Source organism: Pocillopora verrucosa, chromosome 2, assembly GCF_036669915.1.
Source record: "Pocillopora verrucosa isolate sample1 chromosome 2, ASM3666991v2, whole genome shotgun sequence".
Lineage (NCBI taxonomy): Eukaryota > Metazoa > Cnidaria > Anthozoa > Scleractinia > Pocilloporidae > Pocillopora > Pocillopora verrucosa.
Window position 1 is genome coordinate 15,010,127 of NC_089313.1, and position 19,808 is coordinate 15,029,934.

Consider the following 19,808-nt stretch of genomic DNA (forward strand, 5'->3'; position numbering starts at 1 on the left):
GATAACCTCAATTGAGCTCCTTTCAGCAAAATTGGTAATGATTTTGGAGGCTCCGTCTTGCATAACTTGGCGATAGAAGCTAGAAAAACGATCAAAATCCGCGAAATAGTGAAGTATTCGTTAAATTTCGTCAGATTTCCTGCCCTGATTTGGTGTATTGATTGATTGTGGTCGATCTTTGATCCACAAACAGTTAAACGTCACGCAAACATAGCTTGGCATTTCTGAGTTTGCTCTTATAGCTGCTGGCTTGGATCGATGAGGAAATCAAAAGCCGAAGAATTTTCATATCAAACAGCGAGAACCCATGAAGAATCGGAGATAATAGAGGATTGAAGGGTAAAAAGCTAAATTCAAGAACAAGTCACAAACGTATGTTTTCTTCGTCACGCAACAAATGACCGAAGATGTTTGAGTCTCTAATTGTTTGTGCAAAGATCATCGTTTTTCCTCAGGGAAAATGTGAGGAAGGTCCTTTTGATGTGGTTATAGAGAGAGGTTTGATTTCAGCTATTGATAGATGCAAAGGAGAATGTGGAAACGATAAACTAACTTGTCATTACTTAACCCCGGGCTTTATTGACATTCACAATCATGGCATGGGTAGGATTCCAATTTTGAACATTGTTTCGACAATTTTCCTAAACGGCTTGTAATACATGTAATATAAAGTGATTAGATTATGCATGCCATATTTATGTCTTTTTTGTCTGGTCATAATGAAAACTTTATGTTAACCCTGTGATCTGATTGTTAATTCTCTCCTCTAAAATGTGTCAACATTTAGTGTTAGATCAAGATAAAAACTTCTATTTGATGAGCTTGAGTATTCTCTTCACCAATTTTCTGGATGATGCATGGAAACTGTAGGGAAAAGTTACATGTTCATCACTTCTGGGAGTTAAAGGGTTAAGTGCAGTAATCTTAGGGATACGCGTGATAAGATGGGGAAAAGGCAGGAGCTCTTGCACAGAGGAGAAGGGGCCCTCTTTCTAACCCTACACAAGACAAGTAAGGGCACTCTGGCTTGATTCTTTTTAAGGAATTTAAGAAGACTGATTCATGATGCATCACCACACCAAAAAAACCTTTGCCCACAGTGCCCACTCAACTTTTAGGCTGTAACCTCTAAAAGTTATATTGCTCATTGCTATGATAAATAAAGAGACTGAGTGGTTGATAGATTTTTTTCTTTCGTATGGTAATAATAAAGCTACTAAAGTTGGTTCTTGGCTGATATTATTGTTAGGTGGGGCAGATGATGTAACAGAATTTTGGTGTAATCCAGGTACATCTCATTTTTTTAACCCTTTATGCATTAACTAACATCAGTGTGCATATTCACTATACTGTTCTCTATGCATTTCCCAAGGAGCTGACGAGGAGAATTTTTTTGAAAATTAAAAGCTTCTTCATTTGATGACCATTTCCTTTATTCTTTCAACCTTAACCTGTGATTCAGAGGTGGTATGTCACTCTCAGGGGTCCAAGGCTGAAATGCACTTGCTGTAAATACCATTACCAAGTGTGCTTATTAGTTTGAACTATATAGACCATGATATTTCATGGTTCCAGCCAGGTTTTTGTTAAACACACAACTAAAAAGAGGAAAAGTGAAAATGATCACAGTCATGTAAAGGAGATTAATACATTTTCCTTCTTAAAGACTTTACAAGATCTAGACTTATTCAATATGGAACAACATCATTTTTGGCATCAGTGGTCTTTCCTGATCATCCTCTTGGTGAGAAGGAGGACAAAATCCTGAAAATACTTGAAAGCCATGTGGGACTTATTGATGGAAATGGAGCAGTTTTAGAAGGAATCCATTCTGAGGTACATAATTGAAATGCCAGGCATGATTATTAAAATTGTGTCTTCAGCCAGATTAACTTGAAGCCACTTTACAAGATTTTGATAAAATTGGCAAATATTACAGAACCAGAGACTCCATGTCAAAATCTGCCAACATGTATTTCTAATGTTGGTAATAGATTGGAGACAACTCTTGCCAATACCCTAAGTCCAGTCTCCTCTCCTGTCCATTGTAAAGAGAAGAAATTGGTCATTGAAATTAGCAGCTTCCACAGGACCCTGATCCACCGGTTTTCAAAGGAGGATGCAAAGACAAAACATTCTTGAACTTTCATTTTATTTCCATCTTTGTTTTCATTTGTTTCTATTTTTTCTTTTGTTTTAATTAGCTTTGAATGGCCCTTATTGAATTCTCCCAAAGGGAAATCTTCCCTGAAACAGAAATCATTCTTCTGTTTTGAATTACAGGGACCCATTATCACAGATCTTGGTGCTATGCCACAAAGTTACAACAACATGACCTCTGACGAGTTTGAGCAGCTCCTTGATAAGATGCCTCATTTGAAAGTCATGACGATCAGCCCTCATGCAGAAGCATCTCACAATTACAACAGAATTAAATGCCTGCTGAGAAGGTGTCATTGATTAATTCATCTTTTAAAGAAAAATAACAATTGAAATATAATATTATCAATAACAGGTTGTAGTACATTACAAGTATAATTTTAATAATATTTGTAGATTGTCATTTATTAATTAGTCAATTATGGCAACCCATTGGCCCTTAGGAGTAATCAGCAGCTAACTTCTCCTTACAATATTTATATCATATGATTTTTTTTCCAGCAAAAAGAGGGATGTTAGGTCATGTATTTGTCATAGATTGCAATGGCATGATTGGGAGGGTGTTGAATAAATTTGCCTTCTTCTGTCTCCTTGTTTTACAACCATATCAATTCCCCAAATCACACATTAAAGTCAGGAGAATTAAGGAAATGATCACCAATTAAAGAAATTTGAAGCCCCTTTGCTTTTAAGAGGCAGACCCAATGAGGCTTTTTAGGCCACATTTTTAGATCAAGAGCTTAACTGGAATTCAAGTGAACATTTAGAGGAAATCTAGTCATAATCTCCTCTTTTCCCATTGCAACTTGAAAAAAGAAGTTAAGAAGCTGGAATTCAAGTGAACATTTAGAGGAAATCTAGTCATAATCTCCTCTTTTCCCATTGCAACTTGAAAAAAGAAGTTACTAGACTAATACAATAATAATTTTTTTCTGTCTCTAGGGAAGTGGTCCCAGCCCTTGGCCATGATAAACAGGCCACTGAGGAGGAAATTCTCACTGCTTTGTCACTCAGCAAAAGTCAACAGCTTCATTTGACACATCTTTTTAATGTCTGTTCCTTCCATCACAGGTATAAGGAGCAGAAAATCACAACAATTTTTTAAATTTTTATGCCCCAAGTAAAGTTTCAATAAACAACTAGGTGGTTGTGGATTTAGAGAGGAATTGATTATTAATTGACAATGCCTTTCCCTTTTTTTCCTTTCCCGAGAGAGATGGGTCTTTAACCCTTTAACTCCAAAGATCTCATTAGCAATTCCCCTTCAGTGGCTGCCATACAGTTCTTGTGATGTTAGTATAGAGAATTTGGTATTGGATCAACTTATTATCCCCTAACTGACATGTTTCTTTATTCTCATTACTAGTCTGCTTGATATTGTATTGATATTGTAAGGAGAAATTCTTTCTTGGTCACTCATGGGAGTTAAAGAGTTAAAAGGGAAAATTAATGCTTTCTAGATCTCCAGGTCTTGTTAACTTTGGACTCCTGGATGAATTGCCAAACCTTTCAAAGTATAGAGGAATAAAAACCCCAACAGTAGAAATCATAGGAGATCTAGCACATGTGTAAGTACTGATGAACTCAGCTAGTAAGTAAATTTAAAATATATCTTTTTATCATCATGAGCAAGACCTCTATTAAAATGTCCATATGGTGTAGGCCTGCCATTCATTTGATTTTCTATGGCTATCAGGCAATCAAAAGATCACAATTTAGAATTAATTATATGACACAGACTCTGTTAAATAAACTATAACAGAGTTATGTCAAAGTACAGTAATTCCATGTTCTGATAAACTGTGTATTATGTTCATGGTTCTGTCAGCAAGTTAATAATTCTTTTTTGTGTTTGCTTTTTGCAGTAGACTACTGTAAATTATAACTCAATTTCTTTGAGCCTTTCATCTCCATGATAATATTTGTTTGATTCCCCAGAGATCCTATAGCTGTTTCATTGTTGTTAAAAGCCCGCCACTTCAAAAACATTGCCTTTATTACAGACTGTGTTCTAGAAGGCATCCCCCGAAAAACTGTCAAGTATGGAAGCAAACAAAGTAAGCCCAATAAACAAGAGATTTCCATTTCCTGCTAATGTTACAAAGAATCTCTTTAACTTACTCTCCATTTGGTTGGGTGCTTTTGCCTGTAATTGTGATTGTTTCATAAAATTTTGTAAGTCACTCACCTCTGGCTGGTGATTTGCAAACTTTTTGTTTTGTTCTCCCAACATCCTGCATGGGTTAATTACACTGGTAAACCAAAAAAAAGTACTGTCTTTTGCAACTACATTAATTCATTGTTGCATCACTCATTCAGTTCAGGTTTCTCCCAGTGGCCGTACTCTGTCAATTGCAGGAACAAATACCTTGGCTGGAAGTTGTGGCACTCTCCTTGGTGCTTTTCACTCCCTGATTCACATATTTAGAGTTCCTTTGGGAGATGCTGTAGCAATGTTATCTGAAAACCCTGCCAGGTACAATTTTGGTTATTGTAGGATAAGTGTTATGCTTAGTTCATGTCTCAAAATTCAAAATTAACAGTGAAACAAACTATACCACCAACTGGATAGTGGTCTGTTCAGGGGATAGCATTATCCATTCCTTGAAAAATAACTACTTAGGAAAATTTGACTAAAAGATAAGCTTAAAAAAGAAGTGGTTTAACTTCAGAGTGAGAAATAATTTGGGCAAAATTTTTGGACTCAAACTATGAATAAAATAAATAAATAAATATATATGTTAATCAGAGGATTTTATTTTATCCCCTGATGAGTGAGTAATCATAAAATAGGCCTGTAAGGATGAAAGCATATATTTGTTTTTTTTGACAAACCTGGCATACCGGTATATATATATATATATATATATATATATATATATATATATATATACATATGTATATATATATTTTTAACAAACCTGGGATACTTAATCATAGGTTTCAGCAGTTATTAGCTTGTAAGCTCTTGACGTGCGAGTTTTCCTAAACTAATACATTTTAAGGATTTTGACAACATTTATCTTATCAATTAATCTTTCAGAATTGCAAAGATCTCCCATACAGGACTCATAGAAGTGGGAAAAAGAGCTGATTTATTATTGTTTGATACACAGTTAAACCTCTCAAGAACAATTGTATCTGGAAAAGTAGTTTTTCAAACAAACTAGAACTACCTCTCTATAAAAATGTGTATAGATGGTGGAGACTTCTTAAGAAATTTGCTCAATTTGCTTGAACTTATACTGGATTCAAGTAACTTTATATTCATACAAATTAACATTTTAAAATGTATAAAAGTTATAAAAAAGACATTTCATGAGGTGGATAGTTAGATAAATAATTAATAAAAATATTCATATTCACAGCCTCCTGAGGCTAAATTACATGACATTTTCAAAAAGTAAGTGATATATACTTTTATTATACTTGTGGTAGGGGTTATCAGCTGAAGGCTGAGGGTGATAACCCTTACAGAGACCTTGCTTATTCTGGATATCACAAAAACTGAATCTAATAATTGTTTTATTATACATTGAATAAAAAAAATGGTCACAACAGTAAGCGGAACTGATAATTTATTTCTAAATGTGTAAAAATATACAAACAGCAAGCAACACAGAGGGGGCAAACCTTAGAAATCATGCACTGTGCTCATACATGACATGATTACCCATGGCCTTGAGTGTCCATGACATGATTATTGTGCAATCTGCAGCTAGATGATGTCTTAAACCCTGATTTCGAAAATTCAGTGTACCCATAAAGGAGATAGTGAGTTGAAAGTATAAAAATAATAATAAAAAAATCCCCTTGAAAGTTCTTGCAATTGGACATGGATGGTGTAAATGTGTTCATGTAATGATAAGTGAACATTTTTGGCAAAGGCACTGGTTTCTCAACTTCTAGCTGCAAATGGATTCAATATGTCAAGGTCAATAATTTTTCTACACAATTTTCCTTTTTTGATGTATTTAAGATTCATAAATTAACTAAACTTCAACTAAAAATGATATTTCATATATATTATTTTTCATTGCCATGCCATCATCATCAGTTGTTCTGCTGCTATGTAGTCAAAACATTTAAATTATTCAATGAGAAGGAAACTTCTAAACCTTTAATTCTCATGAGTGACTGGAACAAAATTTCTCCTTACAATATTAATACAATTTCAAGTAGATATGTGATGAGAAAAAAGAAAAATGTCAACAAGGAGATAATTAATTAGTTGATCCAATACCAAATTCTTCAAACCAACATCATAAAAATTGTAAGGCAGTCAGTAATGAGAATTACTGGTGTGATCTCGAGAGTGAAAAAGTCAAGATACGTTTATCCTAACTTTGACCTCTTCTTTCTCATTGTCCGGGTTTCTGTTTGAGGGAGGCGGTTGAAAAACGTGTGATGTAAACCCCGTGTTCACAATTGCTGGGAAGCCGATGCTAACGGCAAGACCGACTATGTCAAAATAGAGTTTGACTATGTTGAAAGCGTCACTATATAAAGATCCTCCAAGAATAAACAATATAATGAACACAACCCCAAAGAAGAGAATGAAACACGAAATGACATGAAACACCCCAGTTATCAATTTGAAGCACACGTCCAAAATGTATTTCACCCTAGACTTTGTTGGCGGGAAATTGAGGATAAACAGAAATAAAGAACACACCACGTAGGATAAATAGATAGCTTTCACCTCGGTCTGTGCGCAGAGCACTGAAAACGAGTGGGTAGGACAGTTTTCTCCGTGCAAAGTGCCATGTTTCAGAAGTGGTATAGCTGTTGTGTAAACTAAAGTGAGAATTCCGCTCAAAAAACACGTTGCCGAAACAACTACAGCTGCATTGTTGCCTAGTCTCTTCTTTCTTAGCTCGTCTTTCCCCTGATTTGACAGAAAAATACCAGCTGCGTTTAAAATGCACACAATGCATGAAATTTCGAGGACTGCTGTGATCAATCTGCAAGTAAGGGGATCCACTGTCCACAAATAGTCTCCAGGTCGAACCGCGTATCCCCAAAATGGCCAAGGTATCGACAAAATCAGATGAACAGAGAGGTTAAAAGAGTTCGCAGTTACTTGAAATACGATCAGCTGTCTCAGGATATCTAACTTAGTTTCCCACTTGTGCTTAGTCTGAACTAAAAACGACCAGTTTAGCCAGAGGCCCACTAAACATGAGACGATAATTGACAGTTCCATGCTGCAGTTGCAAAATGATACTCTTTTGAAGAAGTTATCTTGAGTCCTGCTGCCTTGAAATACATTAAACAGATTGATTTTTTCTCTTCTTTTTCACTTCGAGGTAACGATCAACTTTACATTTTCAGCGATGGCTGATCCCTTTTTCGACGTCTACTATTTCCGGCTTTTTGCTTCTCCACCATCTCGAAAGTAAGGACACTTAGCGGTCAGCGGTAACCATGCGGGGGTTATTGTCGTCGTCACGCAATCCTCCCTGTCTGTTGTTGAGAGTAGGGTTATTGCGTGACGTGCAAAAGAAAAGTCAGCGAACGCGCAGGAGGCTAGCAGTGCTAAGGTAACTGTCTTAATAATGCTCCTTTACTCTTGCACATTTCATCATTTTTTTTCCTCATTCCAGTTATCGAATAGAAAAAATCTGGATTACATAATTACCTTTTTAGCTCCCCTTCCCTTCTATTATATTTCTACAAAGCACTCTAGATTTTTCGCCCTAAGACGTCATTGTTGACGTCATTCTAGTGTCGCTCGGTGTGAATACATTAGAAAACTGGCACACACATCTCACTCCGCACGAAAACTAGATATGTTTGAATGTATCAACATATTAGGTTAACATCGTTCGGGTACTTGGGAAGAATGGCAGGCGCTCATTGCTCATTAAGATATATTTAGAGATCCTATCGGTGTTCTGAATTAATTATTTCACAAAGGCTGCATATTTTGCAGGTCTCTAAGGGACTTTTATTGTCTGGTAATCTTTGAACCATTCAACATTCTGCCCAAACAAAATCACTGATTGGTCCACCCAAAATTGCTTATGCAAGAGTCTGAAGTAACGGCTACCAGAAGAGCGAAACAGAGCTTGCCTGTAGTGTTTAACTTTAGACAGTTCAAGGTTTTCTTAGTTTACGAGTAATCGTTTAAGAGGATTTAATTTCTATGACAATTCCTGCAGGAAAGTTACCCGCAAACCGCCGACAATGGGAGAGTGGTCTTTTTCAAATTATTTTGGTAAGTGCAGTATGATGCCAAGTTTATAATCAACTTGTCTTTCTCTTGATCTGAGCTTGGGTTGATTCCCTCAAGGTACATTTATAACGAGTCAATCGCGCGAATATTACTGAATATTTCTGCAAACGTCTGCTAACAGAAATAATTTTTCTTTTTTGCATAATTGACCGAAGCGAATGTCATCCTCGTAAGTGTCAGGATCGAAGACTTCAAAAAACTTTGTGCATGATCAAAAGATAAATGATTTTACTCGATCTTTGCAGAAGGACTCGTTTTTCACGTATATAAAAGGGATCGACTCATTTCGCCTTGCTTATATTAAGGTTGATTATAAGCCACCTGCGTATTTATTTTGCATACTGTTAAAGGTAGAGACTTTTTTAGAGAATATTTATTCCTTAAACCTAATACTGCTGATGGGACTAAAAACGATAAGAGGTGTCGAGGCCACGTGAGATCTTTTAATTCTGGCCAAATGCGGGTCTCGATCGTTACACTGTTCTTGGGGTGCATCGATGATTTTAGCACGTTGTTAACACCTCGCCTACGACTGAAACCGCCAAAAAAATTAAATTATTCGTCTTTATCGAGGTAATCAAACTTATCCTAGTCTCAAGGTGAACCGTAAGCGTCAGAAAAGCTGCTGATTAGGTTTTGTTCCAAGTTTTGTTCCTCCCTACCAAAGTCTTCTTCTTTGTAAAAAGGTTGTAGGGGTTGAGTTTTTGCTGAAAGGCATCGTTAGTTATTAAAAAGATACGTGTGATTTTTAGGCCTCTATATCTTAGCTGAACTGTCTGCAAAAGTACTTAACGGGGTTTTGAGCTTTAATTTTTACTACCAACATCGGTGTTCATGCTTGTGGGAGTTTTGGGTCAGTTAGTTCTGTCATTGAAAACCATCGTTGTAAAAACAACACGTACGATCCTCATGTCTTCCAAGCATGCGTATGTCATGATCTCGCCCAAAATCTTAGCGTTTAGGTTGTTCTCATCTTGGCTATTTGGGAGAAGAAGAATTTTAAAATCAGTTGAGGTCAGTAGCACCCGAAGAAACTGACTAAATTTTGTTCTTATAATGAACAAATTTGTTGTGGCAGTAATTTCTATGATAGTTCTGCGAATTAATAGATTATTGAACATATCGAGATGATAGCTTGGCCTCAGTTTTCTTCATCCTAATATGCCCTACGATGAGTTAGTCACGACAGGGTAAAATAAAAAAGGTCCATGCTTGTAAAATTCACGTTGTTTTTATGGACAGATCAGGGCCTTCTGAGTCAATGCTAATGTTTGCTCCAACGAGATATGAACTTTAATGAGTCATAACCATCACAAAAGGCATTAAACTTCGGTTACGGCACTTGATAACTTTAAAGAGTCTTTACGTGTATGGAACTCATCTTTAAAAGCTCGAATAATCAAATACACGCAATACCGCATGGCCTCGCTCTAGTACGTGCAGCAAAAGGACATAAACCAATCAGGAATAAATGCGACAATTTCAAAGAGTTATTGAAACTCTAAATTCGTAATATCACACACACAAAAAAAAAACAAAACAAAAAAAAGTAGTAAATGGAAAGAAAACTCGCTAAAACTGCCAAACGAAGCAAATGAGTCATGCGAAATAAACAAAACATCGTAGAAATGATCAAATAACCGGAAACACATGCGTAAAAGAAAACGTTACAAAAAAAAAAAAAACAAAAAAAACATAAGGGGGAAAAACTAAAACAAACAACAACTAAAATAGAAATAAGGATGATGTGAATGAGAAAAGGGAGCACCACTAATTGGCCCGAAAACCTTCCAGGGCGCGAAAAAAAAAATTGAAAACTTGACTATAAAGAATCTTATGATTATCACAAGACTTAGCTATCGACACTATTCGCGTCTTCGATTTCAACCAATCGAATGTAAGTATAGTGATTACTTCCGGTTCTGATCTCCATGAGAAAGTCACGAATTTAATTTTCCCTCGCTCACATGGGCTGTTTTGGTTATTTGTGATATTTGTAAAAGGCCATTCAGCGAACTGCAGTTAGAACAAACAGCCAATATTTCGCGTTAAACCATAAAGGATATGTTTGTTAAAACAACTTTGGGAGACGAAATGGTGTAAACGAGGAATGGAAACCTCTCTGTAGAGTTCTGTTCAAAGAGAAAGAATCAGCTTTAGGCGAAGAGCGAGGAAATAAAGAAAATCTGCAGATACCTGACGAAAATAGCTGTTGAAGGTAGGATTGTTCATGGATAAATAATCTGACTTCACTCTAAACTTAATATCTTTGTTGAAATATTAAAAACCAGTTTCGAAAGAATTGGTTGACTCCGTTTCACTATCATGATACGTTACTGGAACTTCGAGTCCAGCAGCATCTTTGTTGTATTTCATGCCAAAATTTCGGTTTCTATGATAGGAAAACGTTCAATAGGGAAGAATTTAAGCCTTGGAACTTAACGAAGGCATACACTGACTGTTACAAATCGTAACTTTTTTTAGATCATTCGCGCACTATGGTAGGTTGCGTGACGGTCTGTTGTTATGGCAGCATGGGAAGTTTTTTACGTATAGACCACGGAAATGCCTCGAGAATTAACTTTTTCGTGAGAGGTTCTCGTTTATTGCAGATTAATGTCCATACATTTTTAATTATCACTTTTTGTGGTACTGAAATACCAGTTTCAAACACTTTTGACCCTTCAGGCCCCTGAGATAATTTTACTTCCACCCAGCCCCTGCACAGTAGTCATTTGAAATTATGACGTCATTGTTATTGTTGTTTTAAAATGTCGTCCGTCGGGTTGTTTGGATGTTTCTCCGGTTTCATTGAAAATTTGGATGAAAATGGCTTCTTTGCTTCTTTTTGAGGTAAATAATTGGCATATTTTAATTTTAACAGTCGTTTGTGTCATTTATGTGATCTGAGACCCATATATCCGGTCTATACGATACGACAATTGAAATTGAAAAATTTCCCATCTTTTTAATGTCTTGAAAATGATCTGCTTTTCGCGTTTTCTTATCAAGGAATTCCTTAAAATCCCTACTACCGGCCCCTTGTTTGAATTTTTCATTTATCTGAAAGAAAAATATTTCTTGATGAAAAAAAAAAAAGGCTGTTTAGTCGGTCAAGCTCGTTGCGTGAGCGCCGGTTTCTTGTTATCGTGCCAAGCAGTGTTTTGGGCTGTGAAGTCGACTGTGAATGAAACACGCAAATTTTTTTTACCGTTTTCTGTTCGTACAAACGCTACATGGTGAGTTGTGCGTCTTATTTCTCATAAGTAACCTGTCGAGTACTCGGCAAAACAGCGAAGTGTAACGAGGTTCAGATTTATTTCTGGTAGGTTAAAATGTCGTTATATTTTGTGGTGACAATTGGGCTGCTGTCGGGCAAATAATTAAATGTTTGATTTACTGTTAAAATTTGAACTGCCTGTAACTTGTTTTGAAAAATTAGGTTGGCAATGCTTCGTCATTGCCTTTAAATCTGACATTGTAGTAGTAGTTCGCTTTTTAATATTTAAAACAATTTTTTTTCGATCAATTATTTAATTTTATTATTTTATTGGATAATTTGAATGTAACCTTGAGTAAAAAAAATTCATTTCTTGAATTTCTGGTCTACAATGTACAGGTTAAGTTTTCCATTGACTTGAGATTTTTGTTATGAGGAGATAAAAATAATTATTATTCCTTTAATTGGTCTACATCAGTGAGACTATTTGACTCCTACTTTAAGAGCTTGTGCCAAAAATATTGTTAGAATAATTTATTTGTATAGGTATCCAAGGTTACTAGATATTTTGAAGCCAATTTGAATTGTAGAAATTGAATATTTGATGTAAAAAACCCTGAGGCTGCTGAATTTTCTTCCTGTGCAGACTAAATATACTATAATAATTATAGGTTAAGATTCAGACAGTGTTAGGAAATGAATGTTTGGGAAAGTGCAGGTTAGATATTACCCATTCAGGCATTAAACCCTTCACAATTGTTATAATGAATATAATTTTAGAATCAAAGGTATATGTTCAAAATTGAAAAGTTTTGTTTGTGTATTTAGCTTTTGTCAGAGCCTGACACAAGAACATTCATGCATGGACAAGTTTAGAACTTTTTCACTACAGCAGACTAGCAGGCTCCTTATTATTCATAATTTTTCTCGAGACTCTTAGCTGTACCATCACAACAGCCAGAGGCAATGTTATTTCTGTAAATTAAGCTTTGAAATGCAGATCGAAGTTCACTGATTCAATTGTGATTAATAAATAGTGTGCTGAAAGTCTGTGATCTTTGATTGGGGTCACTGGTAGTGTTTGAAATCATGACCATGAAGTATTATGAATAATGACCTGGCATTTTTAATACAACATTTTTCATTGCTTTTTTATGTTTACACACTTAAAAGCAAAGTCAATAGTTTAATAGTGTCCACGTGAATATCAGTCCTATTTCACACATCATTAACTCTTAGACTGTTCTCAAAAACTTGTTGCATGATTAAGTTTATAACATCAAGCTGTTTAGCATGTCATGCATCAATGCTACAACTTGAAATGTCAGCAGAAGCTTAATTGCTTGTACATTTAATGCAGTGGAAATTATCATCCATCAGTCTTTTCAATTGCTCAGCAGAGAGAAATATTGAAGATGTTTAAAAGCATAGCTACAACTAAGTTGCAGGTACTGTAATTGACAGACATTAACCAGGGGGTCTATATAGATTTCAATATACCCTCCAGATAAAAGTTTTTACATTTGACAAATTTTTGTGAAAATACATCATAGCATCCAGATGTTTCTTGTAAAATTGATGAGTCATCTCTTTATCAAAGTTGCTTTGTGAAATTCATCGCCTCTTTAAATACTGAAGAAACATTTCAGGGTGCTTGCAGCCAGGGGCTCCCCTTAAATCCTGTCCATATTGATCAACATATACACCAGTAATTAAAATAATAATGTCAGTACTTTGACCTCACAAGTTGTAATTTTAATTTCTTATCACATGAGGAGATATTCAAAAATTAGTATTTTTGTTGACTGGTTTGTATGGATGATATGGAGAACAGAAAAAAAAACTAGCAGGGTGATTGTGTTAGTGTTATACAACCTTGCATTTGACTTCAATGCATTTGTTAATTATGTAACATCAACAGTTTGTCCAAGGTCTGGCAAGTACAAGTTTGTAATCTGAATAATTATGTGTTTTTATTTTCCAGAATCACTCAGAGGTGCCATTCATTCTATAGGATCTCTTCTGTATACCATGTTTCCTGCTTTTCTGGCAACACCACACATGGCAGAAGGACCTGGTAAAACGCAGAGGAGCAAGACAAGTTCGCCAACACCAAGGCTTTGCAAGTTGGCTACCAGAAAAATGTTTTATTGTAAGATTTGTTTATCAGAATATCCACACAAGAAGGGCCAGAAACTAGACAAATGCAGTTGTATCTTTTGTAAAGAGGTACGTGTTTCTAACTTGTATCCTAGGCTTGTAACTAATAGGTGAATGTAAGGCTAACAGCTCTCTACTCACATTGTTACACTTCCTTAAGTGAACAACTTAACTCTTCCATTCTTAAGAGTGATGACGTAGTAATTTCTCTGCCAGCATCAACACTTTCTCATGCAGAAAGATGATAAGAAGATAGAAAATTTCATGGACTGTTTAATTTAAAAACATTTTCTCATTAGGTTATAGAAATAAGGAATCTATGACAAACAGTGAGGAGAATTTATTTTGAGATTGGAAAAGTGAAAGTGTTAACTTGTATCTTTTATATTTAATTAGTAACATCTATTCATCTGTTTCCAAATGTGACCAGTACTAAAAACTCTCTATTTACACATTTCCATAAGTGACCTAAGGTCCAGTTTTAAACCAAATTTATTTTCCCAGAGTTTCTATCTGCCATGTCTGGCAAGGGTACATGATCTGTAGTTCATGTACTTCTATTTTTCTGTGAAGTGCACTTTTAAGGACACTAAGTGTTCTTTTAATAGAACTTGCAATAAACCCCCAGCTGATTGTTAAGTCATATGTTATGCAAATGTAATAAAGTAAGTTGTTTATCATTTGACCTGCACAGCCTGGATCATGTAACTAAAAAATAGCCAAAAAAAAAAAAAAAACAATGAAAGCTGATATAAGTAGGGCCAGACAGGTTGACACTAGGTGTTATTTTAAGACTTGCAATAAACCCCCAGCTGATTGTTGAGTCATATGTTATGCAAATGTAATAAAGTAGGTTGTTTATCATATGACCTGCACAGCTTGGATCATGTAATACAATTAAAAAAAAACAAAAAACAAAAAATAATGAAATCTGACGCAAGTAGAGCCAGACAGGTTGACGGGAGACATTCTGGAACAATCCCTGCATGCCGCTCTATCACATCTCAGTTGCATCTTATGAGAATGTGGATTCTAACTTTGGACCTACACTTATTATACATTTTGGGGATGTTTATGATGTATAGACTAAGTACAGCCATCTGTTGATAGGTACCTGTGATCTGATACTTATTCGCTCTGATGAAGGGCTAATGCTTAAAATATCACCTTTGAGACTTTTTGCAGAGGCCAATTTTCATTATCAACTAAATTTATAAAGCCAAAGTTATCTTGTTTGATACTCCCCCATCAATGCAGCACCACAGTTTCTTTAGAATCTTACCCCCTTTCTTCACCCACGACGTGAACCTAGGGGACTAAAAGACACAGTGATTATTTTGAATTCATGTTATTTTGGTGTTGTGTTCATGAAAATTATTAGGTTGTTCATGAGTTGGTCACTCGTTGATTTTGGCAATCAAGATGCCTTTAATATTAGCTTTTGCCTGGCACACAGATCTTGCTTTTGGCAACTGAACCCATGTAACAAACTGAAGTTTTAATTGCTTGAAAATTCTCTCTTGATTTATTGTTTTGGGCTGTTTTGTCATCTTTGTTGTGATAATCCTGTCTGTTTTGTTACAAAAAGTTGTTGTTTCTTTTTTAGTGCCTGGGAAAGTACGTATCATACTTGATTAACAGTGGGCAAGTTCTAAAGCTGCCCTGCCCTGATGCCTTGTGTCCCAGAAGTGGTAACATGACCAAGAATGAAGTAAGCATTTCTTTCAGTGATAAAAGAGTAAATCTTCTCAAATTTAGCTCTGCCTTGATTGTAAATAGAAGTTTACAAAACTAAGAAATAATTAAAAAAAAAAAAGAAACAATCCAAAACTCAGTGAAAGAGCGTGTCTTGATTGAGTATTGTTAAACCAAAACGAAAGTAATCACAAGGGCTTATCAGGAAAAGGAAAAATTTCTTTAAATTACGAATGAGAACTCAAAGTAAAAACTAAAGCAAGTACCAAACTGCCTTGAGTATATGAAAACGCAGGTGATCAAGTCTTGATAGGTTTTAGTTTTACTTCTGATTGGTGCAATTTTTCTGGGCCAATTATACAGAGCCAAGTAAAGCAAATCCAATGGAATCCTTTTGACCCTCAAGTGAAAATTACTTAGTCTACATCTAGTTCTTTAACTAACCCTCTACACCCTAACATCAGTATATTTATTCTCCATACTGTTCTCTGTACATTTACCAAGGTGCTGATAAGGAGAATCTGTCTAGCAATCAAGTGTTCTTTAGTTGGTGATAATTTCCTTTTTTCTTATGACATTAATGTGAGATTCAGGGGTGATATTGTAAGGAGAAATTAGATGCTAGTCACTCTTAGGGGTTAAAGGGCTAATAAAATTGATGTTCATTGTAAAAAGTTATTAATCAAAGAGGAATTTAGATTTTGCATTTCAATTGAACTTTATCCCTAACCAGAATGGTTTAAAAAATATGTTCTCATATTCATACTTGATTTAATTTTGATTTAGATTTCTTTGCTGGTTGACAGTGACATGTTTGAGAAGTATCAGAGACTGCTCAAACAGAAAGGTAAAACATACTCACAATATACAATTTGAAACATATAATTATATAAATGACAAGTCACTATCACACATGAAGGCTTGGCTTCATGCAATGCTGACACCTCTGTGCAATACTGATTGTTCAAAATTGCAACTATATTTCATATAACTACATACATCTTTTCAGAGGAGGCCTCTGCACTACTAGAAATGGTTTTCAGGGGGGTCCTGACTGTTGTAGAGAATAATAAATTAATGTGGGACATCAATTATATGAGTAAGATTTTAGACTGCTCACCAAAGTCTATGTTCACTTTATAACATTAATTTTATTCACCATTCTTGTGTGTTCTGTTGTAGAGGTTGCTGTTGATAAAACAAAAACATTTTGTCCAATGGCTGGTTGTGAAGGAATTTGCAGTGGACTACCAGACCTGGCACAACCTACAGTCTGTCAAGAGGTGAAACATGCTTTAATTTATTCTTTTCTTAAGGTAGTTGTGGCTTTTAATGACAGCTTGCATTTTTCAACATTTCATACAGTGTACTTAACCCTTTTACACCTTAAGAGTGACTGGCATCTAAATCCTCCTTACATTATCACCCCTGAATTGCTTACTAAGGTCAGAAGAACAAAGGAAAAATCACCAACTGAAGAAGCTCTTGATTAAATTAATTCTCCTTGTCAGATCCTTTGGAAATGTATAGAGAACAGTATGGAGAAATCATCGCATACAGATGTTAGGGTGTAAAGGGTGAACTTGTTGTTCTATTGGGCTCTTGTTGGCTCTTTTTGGTTTATTCCTTTGTTCTAATTGGTCATTATGATCATGGTTATTTGTTTTTATCTTGTGACAATCATTTGGAAAATGCTCTTCAATTGAGATGATTCCAAAAATTACACCTTATTAAGTTACACCTTATTTTTTAGTGTGGGTATACTTTCTGCTTTGCTTGTAAAGAACACTGGCATGCTGCTATGACTTGTGATGAGTATAAGAAGGTGATCTCTGATTCACAATCAGGAACAAGGTAATGTTAAACTTAACAGTTAAATGCAGCTGTTCTTGAATTCTCCCAAATACTTCATAAACAGCATCTTGCCATTGCAGTCATTAAAGCAAACTTTCAGTTTGTTTTGAAGCAAACTTGCATTTTAGTGAAGCAAACTTGTAGTTTAGCCAGTGCTTGCATGCAAGAGGATTGACAATAGTAGCATCTATCAAAAAGAGTAAATTGTTGGTCACAGAACTTGATTTACTGGATTTTTTAGCTGTGTATAACTGCTGAATTGAACATTAAGGTCATGACAATAAAGGGCACATATGCACACTCATTAAGAGAGAGAGAGAGAGAGCATGAGTTAGACATCTACTTACAAGATCCCATTTTCCATTTGGCAGATTTGTGGATATATTACGAGAAAATGGTGAATCAGGAGACATCAAGGAGTGCCCTCTCTGTCAAGTATTAATAATGAGAGAAGCAGGATGTGCCCAGATGATGTGTGGCCACTGTAAACACATCTTCTGTTGGCACTGTTTAAAATCTTTGGATGTAAGCCAAGCATCAGTTTTTAATTACAATAAATTGTATTACAAATAACATTCAACTTTGTAAGATTCTTTTCTGGAAGAAAAATTTGATACTACCCACAATCTCATTGATTAAGGTGTGTTTATTGACCAGAGGATAAATACTTTTTTGACATTTTGGGTCTGTGCTTCTTTTTATAGAGTATTTTATAAAAGGAAGAGACAACTCTGGCTGTGTTGGATTTACTTCATCTTTATACTTTGGGGTTGGGAGAATTCCCATGAGTTCTACAAACCATTGATTCCATCTCAGGTTCGCATAACTGTCTCACACCCTTCAACCTCCCCTTTTGTACCACCGATGTGTAAATCTAGTTTGAAATTAATGAAAATTGATGTTATTACAGCACATTTTAATGACAGGTTTGAATCCAAAACTTGTTTTGGGACCATTTGACCCAAAAGAAAAATTAAAATGCTAAAAAATGTAATCACAGACCTAAAACTTTTATCTGTTTTACTCAACAGACTGACATAATGTTAAGACATTATGACAAAGGTCCATGTAGAAACAAGTTAGGCCACTCACGGGCATCACTATTCCTTCACAGGACACAGGTTAGTTTACCCAGGTTGTTTCTCTTTTGTTTAAGGTTATCTTAATGTAGATGGGTAGGAACCAACATCAACATTTCTCTCCTTTTTTGTGTTGAAATATGCATAAGGATGTCCCAATAGAGAATTTATTTAGGGCAAAGGCTACCAAAAGAAACCTACTTTTATCAAAGTCCTTTGTCATTAATGAAGGTTATAAGTTAACACTGTTGGAGAAGCTTGCAATATGAACTTAAAAGCAGCCAAACAGAGGATGCTCCAGCCATTATGATAAACTTTGACTACCACAGAACCAGTGCTTGTCTGAGGAAATGTGGTACTTTTAGATGGCAGGGATTAAAAAATGAGGTGGATTGTTTCTAATCAACTTCTTCATCTGCTCTTTCAGGTTGTTGCTGGATTTGCTTTCTTTGGATTGATGGTTTTGGTGGCATCTCCATTTCTACTGTTAGTCTCACCCTGTTTGCTGCTTTCAAAATGTCTTTTTCGTAACAATTGACATCTCAAAAAAGGAGCAAATTCTTCTCTAAGAAAAGTTGGTTTCAATGTGTCAAATTAAAATTCTGGTCCATTGTAAGGGCCAGTCCAAAAATTATATTGATCTGAATTAACTTGTTGCTGTTGTTGCTGAATAAGTAATTCTGTAAAACAGAAATATGCTTAGATGTACTCCTAATGTCCATTTCTAAAATGAATTAACTGTGATGAACTCATGAAGTAGTGACATTCATATTGATGACATCTGTTTGACTGAAAGTCTTTTCATCCAGTTACTCTTAATAGCAAATTGATAATAGAAATAATAAAGTGTGATTTCTATGAAGACTAAAAGAGCTTAATTTAAGCAAAAAAAGTGCCTGTTCAATTTGTCACAATTCAAGTTCTTAACATAAATTTAATTTAACTGTTGTTCCTTCCTCTTAGGATGTAAGGAAAATAATAATAAGAATAAAAGACATTCTTTGCCGTTTGATTGTCCCTGTTGATATTGCCTTGTCCTTTAACTTTATCTGCAGTGCAGTAACTGTTCAAAGGCAGGGCTACACTCCCAAACACATTTGTTGAGACAGTTTGCTGCCTTCCAGGCCCCTCTCTGAGAAACACTATACCAACTGACATTAAATAATAAGCTGAATTTTACCTGCATCTTTGGTTCCTATATGTGTTCTATTAGAAATCAGACACATAGATGGGTATCCAGTCACCTCGCCACCAAGCAGACTCGCCACCAAGGAACGATCTCGCCACCAAGCGAAGTCTTCTCGCCACCAACCACCAATAAAGAGATTAGTCGAGGACAGTAGGTATGTTGTCGAAAGCACGTTCGATGGTATGGTAGGTATGTTGTCGAAAGCACGTTCGA

At 35.5% G+C, this 19,808-nt stretch overlaps 3 protein-coding genes across 8 annotated transcripts; 2 read left to right on the forward strand and 1 right to left on the reverse strand.

Moving 5' to 3' along the window:
• The first annotated feature begins 11 nt into the window (after window positions 1-11).
• On the forward strand, window positions 12-5,720 carry LOC131798587 (N-acetylglucosamine-6-phosphate deacetylase). Of its 2 annotated transcripts, none has more exons than XM_059116253.2 (9): window positions 12-603; window positions 1,250-1,288; window positions 1,667-1,836; window positions 2,284-2,450; window positions 3,103-3,231; window positions 3,621-3,728; window positions 4,099-4,217; window positions 4,480-4,636; window positions 5,204-5,720. In XM_059116253.2, the coding sequence occupies exons 1-9, from the start codon at window positions 408-410 to the stop codon at window positions 5,328-5,330; spliced, it is 1,212 nt and encodes a 403-aa protein (XP_058972236.2). In that variant the 5' UTR covers window positions 12-407; the 3' UTR covers window positions 5,331-5,720. The 2 variants fall into 2 exon arrangements, with proteins under 2 accessions (XP_058972236.2, XP_066018344.1); XM_066162247.1 differs by having other exon boundaries at window positions 4,485-4,636; window positions 5,204-5,338.
• LOC131798589 (uncharacterized) lies at window positions 5,721-7,550 on the reverse strand. The gene has a single exon (XM_059116260.2). It carries the CDS (start codon window positions 7,364-7,366, stop codon window positions 6,485-6,487), a length of 882 nt encoding a protein of 293 aa, XP_058972243.2. The 5' UTR covers window positions 7,367-7,550; the 3' UTR covers window positions 5,721-6,484.
• A 22-nt stretch (window positions 7,551-7,572) lies between these two features.
• LOC131798588 (probable E3 ubiquitin-protein ligase RNF144A-B) lies at window positions 7,573-19,436 on the forward strand. Of its 5 annotated transcripts, XM_066162248.1 has the most exons (10): window positions 7,573-7,703; window positions 8,325-8,380; window positions 13,603-13,847; window positions 15,385-15,489; window positions 16,260-16,320; window positions 16,656-16,756; window positions 17,227-17,327; window positions 17,699-17,852; window positions 18,359-18,448; window positions 18,834-19,436. In XM_066162248.1, the coding sequence occupies exons 1-10, from the start codon at window positions 7,588-7,590 to the stop codon at window positions 18,942-18,944; spliced, it is 1,140 nt and encodes a 379-aa protein (XP_066018345.1). In that variant the 5' UTR covers window positions 7,573-7,587; the 3' UTR covers window positions 18,945-19,436. The 5 variants fall into 5 exon arrangements, with proteins under 5 accessions (XP_066018345.1, XP_058972240.1, XP_058972241.1 ...); XM_059116257.2 differs by lacking the exons at window positions 7,573-7,703; window positions 8,325-8,380 and adding an exon at window positions 10,327-10,616 and having other exon boundaries at window positions 18,834-19,433; XM_059116258.2 differs by lacking the exons at window positions 7,573-7,703; window positions 8,325-8,380 and adding an exon at window positions 11,146-11,251 and having other exon boundaries at window positions 18,834-19,433.
• The last annotated feature ends 372 nt before the right edge of the window (window positions 19,437-19,808 follow it).

Excerpts from the sequence above, each read along its gene's own strand:
- LOC131798588 (XM_066162248.1), top strand. The coding sequence starts at position 7,588 with ATGCGGGGGTTATTGTCGTCGTCACGCAATCCTCCCTGTCTGTTGTTG. Across the intron at positions 13,848-15,384 it reads GTTGTATCTTTTGTAAAGAG|TGCCTGGGAAAGTACGTATC; the intron begins GTACGTGTTTCT and ends TTTCTTTTTTAG. Across the intron at positions 15,490-16,259 it reads GTAACATGACCAAGAATGAA|ATTTCTTTGCTGGTTGACAG; the intron begins GTAAGCATTTCT and ends ATTTTGATTTAG.
- LOC131798589 (XM_059116260.2), bottom strand. The coding sequence starts at position 7,366 with ATGGAACTGTCAATTATCGTCTCATGTTTAGTGGGCCTCTGGCTAAAC.
- LOC131798587 (XM_059116253.2), top strand. The coding sequence starts at position 408 with ATGTTTGAGTCTCTAATTGTTTGTGCAAAGATCATCGTTTTTCCTCAG. Across the intron at positions 604-1,249 it reads CATTCACAATCATGGCATGG|GTGGGGCAGATGATGTAACA; the intron begins GTAGGATTCCAA and ends TATTATTGTTAG. Across the intron at positions 3,729-4,098 it reads ATAGGAGATCTAGCACATGT|AGATCCTATAGCTGTTTCAT; the intron begins GTAAGTACTGAT and ends TTGATTCCCCAG.